The 5,171-nt window shown below is 40.6% G+C and overlaps 1 protein-coding gene across 1 annotated transcript; it reads right to left on the bottom strand.

The window, feature by feature from the left end:
* Nucleotides 1-1,589: 1,589 nt before the first annotated feature.
* LOC133884754 (mitochondrial dicarboxylate/tricarboxylate transporter DTC-like) lies at nucleotides 1,590-5,171 on the bottom strand. Its single transcript, XM_062324298.1, has 6 exons — nucleotides 4,886-5,171; nucleotides 3,914-3,997; nucleotides 3,492-3,553; nucleotides 2,483-2,844; nucleotides 2,065-2,279; nucleotides 1,590-1,960 (listed from the first exon to the last, which is right to left on the bottom strand). Exons 1-6 carry the CDS (start codon nucleotides 5,024-5,026, stop codon nucleotides 1,904-1,906), a joined length of 921 nt encoding a protein of 306 aa, XP_062180282.1. The 5' UTR covers nucleotides 5,027-5,171; the 3' UTR covers nucleotides 1,590-1,903.

Here is a 5,171-nt window from a genome sequence, read left to right as displayed (position 1 = left end):
TAGTGCTCATGTGAGATATTTTAATTTTAATTTAGATTATAATAGAGGCTCAAGCCACTTATATTATCCTAAAACCTTCAGATTTGAAGTGGATCTGAGATATGAAGCTCTCTCAAACATGACCACGATGTTATCTTTGTTTGCCAGCACTGCACAAATTATGATGAAACGGCTTTGAATTTCGCGGTGAATTGCCATTTATCTCAGGCCGTTTGGCCAAAAATGGCCGACTGGGCTCGAGAGCAGTAAATTTGTTCAGAAACCAACAACTTTCGGGAGGCAAAAGCTAGACGATGAACGGGTGTTCCGGATGATCCAACAAAATTGACTAATTTTGTAAATCTATACTTTGATAAAATTATCATAAACTACAGATTTAAATAATATTTTTACAAAACTACAAATTTAATATCAATTTTAAATAATAATTTTACAAAACTACAAATCTAAACCGTAAATTCTAAGAAGTTATTTACAGCCCTGTTACCATGACAACTGAGCCCCGTTTTCAATCTTACAGTAGCTGTCAGCTCACAAAACGGATAGTTCGAAAGCCCATAAAACTACATATACTTTGATAAAATTATCATAAATCAAAATATTACAAATTTAAGCAATAGTTTCACAAAACTATAAATTTAGCACCAACTTTATCATAAAACTATAGATTCTATCGCAGACTTATTAACCTAACAAATGGGACCCGCTTGCAGTCATATAAACTCCAGCTATTGTAAGACTGCAAACATAACGCGGTCGTCATGGTAACAGAACTAAAAATAACTCCTTAAAATCTGTAATTTTACGATAAAATCGGTACTAAATCTATAATTTTATAAAATTATTATTTAAAACTATAGTTTTATGATAATTTTATCAAAGTATATGTAATTTTATGATAAAATTGATACTAAATCTGTAGTTTTATAAAACTATTGTTTAACTTTATAGTTTACAATAATTTTATCAAAACATATGTAATTTCACAAAAATTATTCAACAAAATTTGCAATTCCTGAGTTCGGGAAAATACGGAGCTGCGAAATTTGGGCTCTTCTCAGGCAGTTTTTCCACGTCCTTTCTGAGCATAGGCTTCCTGCAAACACTTTCTACCAACTATAATGACGAGGCAGAACACCTATCAATTTTCCTCCTAAATAAAAAAAAAGTAAACCTTTTTCGTAAGAGGCTTAATCTTTCAAGATTAGATTAGGGAGAAGACAATTGACCGCGAGGAAAAACTTTTATCTTGGCCGTCCTTTCAGGTATTTGTCCAGGTCTAGCCGCTGACAGACCTCCTGTTCACAAAATTCTTCACGAGTTAGTTCATTGATAATTAATACACCATTTTACTTCAGAGTACATGCATACACAACAACTCATCAAGATGCCTCTCTAGTTGAACAACAGAAGGCAAAAAGACGCAGTAAATAAGCCAACAGCAGTGGCACGTATATGCTTGCTATCATGCAGCACGTTTTCACAATCAAGCAGGTTTAGTACCGGGCCAGAACATTAGCTCCCAGTCGAATCATTAGCACAACCTGGTCACATCATTGTTCTTAAAAAAATATAAAACTCACATGCAATACGAGTACGAAAGGCTCATTGCAAAAATCTGTATAAAATATGGTCATGTTACATTCAATGGCACTAGGTGGTATCCCCTCTTCTCATGGCTGCGTCCCAGCCAACAAAAGTATGTCCACCCAAAAAATTGCCCCAATACAACAAATGATGTGATTATTGTAACGAAACGCGACATGTAAGCTAAGGTAAAAATTGTTCCAGACTTGTCTACCAAAACCAACTACCAGAATGTCAAAGCAGCTGGAAAGTTATTATATGAGTCGAGCAATAATAGCATCGAGCAATCAACCCCATTTTCCACATGTTGGAGGTCTTATATGCCGATCTTCTTCTGAAACTTCTGGATCTGATTCAAGAATATCCATGTCATCTGCACACAAATTATCATTGGATGAGTATGCTACAGTACTGCCGGATTGAAAGAGAGTAAAGAAGGAATGTCGGACAGAGCATCGACAAGTATTTCCGCTTTACCATGACATGGGGCGCAATCCTGACACAGTATACCGGAAAGCCAGTGTAGAACTTGAATGGGCCGCCACTCTTGAAGGTCTTCATGGCACAGTCCAAAGACCCTGTGTACGGGTACTTGCCATTGGCATCAGGTTGCATCTTCTGAATCTGTGTCTTCACATAGTCAAAGGGAAGACTGCATGCCGAGGCAAAGAATCCAGAAACAGCACTGGCTCCTATAATCAAAGTTGAAAGTTGCATCAGGGAACTGAAAAGGCCTTACACCACTACATATAAAGAGGCAAGCTTACTATTTTATGCAAACTGCATCAAAATCCTAAAGATGAGCAATGCAAAATTCAGTTGTATGAGTTAAGCACATGGATATGCAATTTCTACAATATAGCACAAAAGGTACAAAAAATGATAAGAATCTTACCAATTACGGTAGAAATTTCTCCTGCGCCAAATTTGTCTCTAAATAGCTCAACACTCTGGTCATAGGAAGCAAGCATACCCATATTCAGTGCCATAGCTCTCACCACAGTTGGGCCTGCACCCTTCCAAAGTGCAAGGACTCCCTCATCAGCAGTAATACGGTAGAGTGCATGGAAAGCATTCTTGTAGTGACGCCTTTGTGCGGCTGGCAAGGTTGAATCAGCTTGCATTCTAATGAGTGCCAAATCAGCAGGACTACCAAAACAAGCACCAATTGCTCCAGCAGTCAGACCAATAAAAGCTTTCTGAATTAGTGGCAACGGCTTCCCCTCATTTTTTTCAACTGCTTTATTAGTTAGAACCCTGAAAAATATATCCCAAATATAGAGTTTAAAACTAAGTATTGAATCTTTGTTAGAAAGAAGATAAAACTTTACTTCAAAAACCAAGATCTTAGATATTTATCCATGACAACGACAAAATAAAAGTTAGTTGGCACTGATAACACTTGTTCATGCTACAACTACGAGAATAGTAACAACCAAGGATCATAATTCACCCCTGAAATACCAAAAATAAAGAATCTACAAGTCCCTTTGTGGAACAAAACTTTATAGTAACATCATTCCATTATGAAAAATATTATAACATTATTCCATTATGAAAAATATTTGTCAAAAAACGGTGTGAATGAACGAAGAACCATCAAATCTCATGGCATTCCAACAAGGGTTAAGTCATGTTGGAAGAGAGCATAGCTCATCAAACAAAGCTGTATTGGCAAGCATATTCCTGCTAGACACTAATCATTAAAAGCTAGCAAGCAACCTTGATTAGCTATCATGATACCTACATGCAACCCCAACAGAAAGCGCAGGCCTTTTTTGTACATTCAAATGAAAATCATATGATACAACTAGCAGATCTCAATCAAGAGATTTTTGTGAAAGCAAAACAACAGAAATGGTAACAATAAGCGGTTTGCCTATAAATGAGCACACTATACAAACCTGAAGGATCCAAGACGAGCAGTCGTATAAGTCGCTTGCCTTAGTAAACCGGCGGACAAACCCTGTCAAGAAATATGTACAGGGAACTAAGCTAAGTGCCAATCCAATTAATAGGACATGACCTGTGGAATATAAACATAATGTTTGGTATTTTGCACGAAAGAATGCAAATGCCATATCTTAGATGTTTTTTAGATCAAGCAAGGATCCTAAATTATGCAACATCATATACAGATTCAACAAAACGAATATCCAAGACCAAAAGAAAAGAGTCTGAAAACACAAGGTCAAATTCTCAAATCTAATACATGGTTTGGCTTCTAACAAAACATGCCAAATTGCACTCACGCAGGATCAATACTCAAGCACAAATGTTAGGACTTCACAAAAGGAAGAGATTAAAGCACCCCAGAAGAACAAACCTTGTAGAAGGAACGGACCCCCTCATTAGCAAGCATGTTCTTCGTGACCTGACCAGCAGAGCCCTCGCCCAACTGGATCCTCACCTGAAATCGAAAAAACAAGAAGAACTATATGTTGGGCTGGATACGGACCACAAGTACAGCCCAAGAGTACAAACCTCCCGGCAGACAAGCTAACAGGACCTTGACAGTGACACCTACTAAACCAATTTCCATGTTGGAACATAAGTTGAAACAGGGATTCCTTTTTCTTATGATCCTAAGGTTCTTTTAGCGTGAGGTCACCTAAATCGTGACAGGTCATTGAAAGAATTACCGTCATGAATCTTCAGCAATTAATTACCCATTACATTATGAGCCTGTTTGCTCAACTGCTCAAGCACAGCGCCAGCCACTGACTAAATTTCCAGGCAGCGGCAATCTTACCAGAGCAGACAGGACATCTCAAGAACAACCAACTACCAAAACTAAAATCTATTCGAGATTTAGTTAAAGACCGGCATAGATACGCAGATCTTACCAAAGAGAACCGAACAGCATGGCACACAGGCCCTACTCAAAATCAGTTCAACTGTCTGTACGCAGCCGACCTTCATAGATCTCAGCGATTGTACCATGGATAACCAACAGATCGCGCGGCCAACAAAACCTGTAGCTTCAATTCCCACCAATCCACTTATCCATGATCTATTTACGCCAATTCCCACGAATACGAGATCTGTACACAACCAAATATCGATCGAACAGTAAGCTCCACTCCTGTAAAGCTCAACCAAGGCCACCCTCGCTTTCATCAGAGATCCAACCTACACAAGCGCAAATTCCGCAGATACGCACCCGACCCATCACTTCGCGCGGCAAGCGACCACCATTCCCGCAGATCTAAGCCCGCCAACCCCCGATCCCACCACCCCAGCTCACACACAAGCACTACGAAGCCGCCGAGCGCGTAGCAGCAGAGCACTGCAGTACCTTGACCATGTCGATGGGCTGGATGACGCAGGTGGCGAGCATCCCGGAGGCGCCGCCGTTGACGAAGGGCTTGATGGTCTTCCAGACGCCGGTAGCCGCCGCCGCCTGCTGCGGCTGTGGCTGCTGCTTCGCGTCCGCCATCTCCTCCTCCGGATCCGAGCGGGTCGCTTCGAGCTCTGCTCGGGTCGGCTCGGGAGCGTAGGCGGAGCGAACGAGGCGGCGAGAGCGAAGAAGGGGGAAGCTAGGGGGCGGCGGCCTAGATCGCTGGGTGCCGTTGCGCTTTTAT

This window comes from Phragmites australis, chromosome 11, assembly GCF_958298935.1.
Source record: "Phragmites australis chromosome 11, lpPhrAust1.1, whole genome shotgun sequence".
Classification (NCBI taxonomy): Eukaryota; Viridiplantae; Streptophyta; class Magnoliopsida; order Poales; family Poaceae; genus Phragmites; species Phragmites australis.
Note: the sequence above shows the minus strand (reverse complement) of the source record. Positions and strands in the feature narration are given on the sequence as shown.

What these genes read in the sequence shown, in the direction of transcription:
- LOC133884754 (XM_062324298.1), bottom strand. Translation starts at nt 5,026, where the DNA reads ATGGCGGACGCGAAGCAGCAGCCACAGCCGCAGCAGGCGGCGGCGGCT. An exon ending in GGGTCCGTTCCTTCTACAAG is followed by an intron (nt 3,554 to 3,913) that starts GTTTGTTCTTCT and finishes ATTTCTTGACAG; the next exon opens with GGTTTGTCCGCCGGTTTACT. An exon ending in GCTCGTCTTGGATCCTTCAG is followed by an intron (nt 2,845 to 3,491) that starts GTTTGTATAGTG and finishes TATATTTTTCAG; the next exon opens with GGTTCTAACTAATAAAGCAG.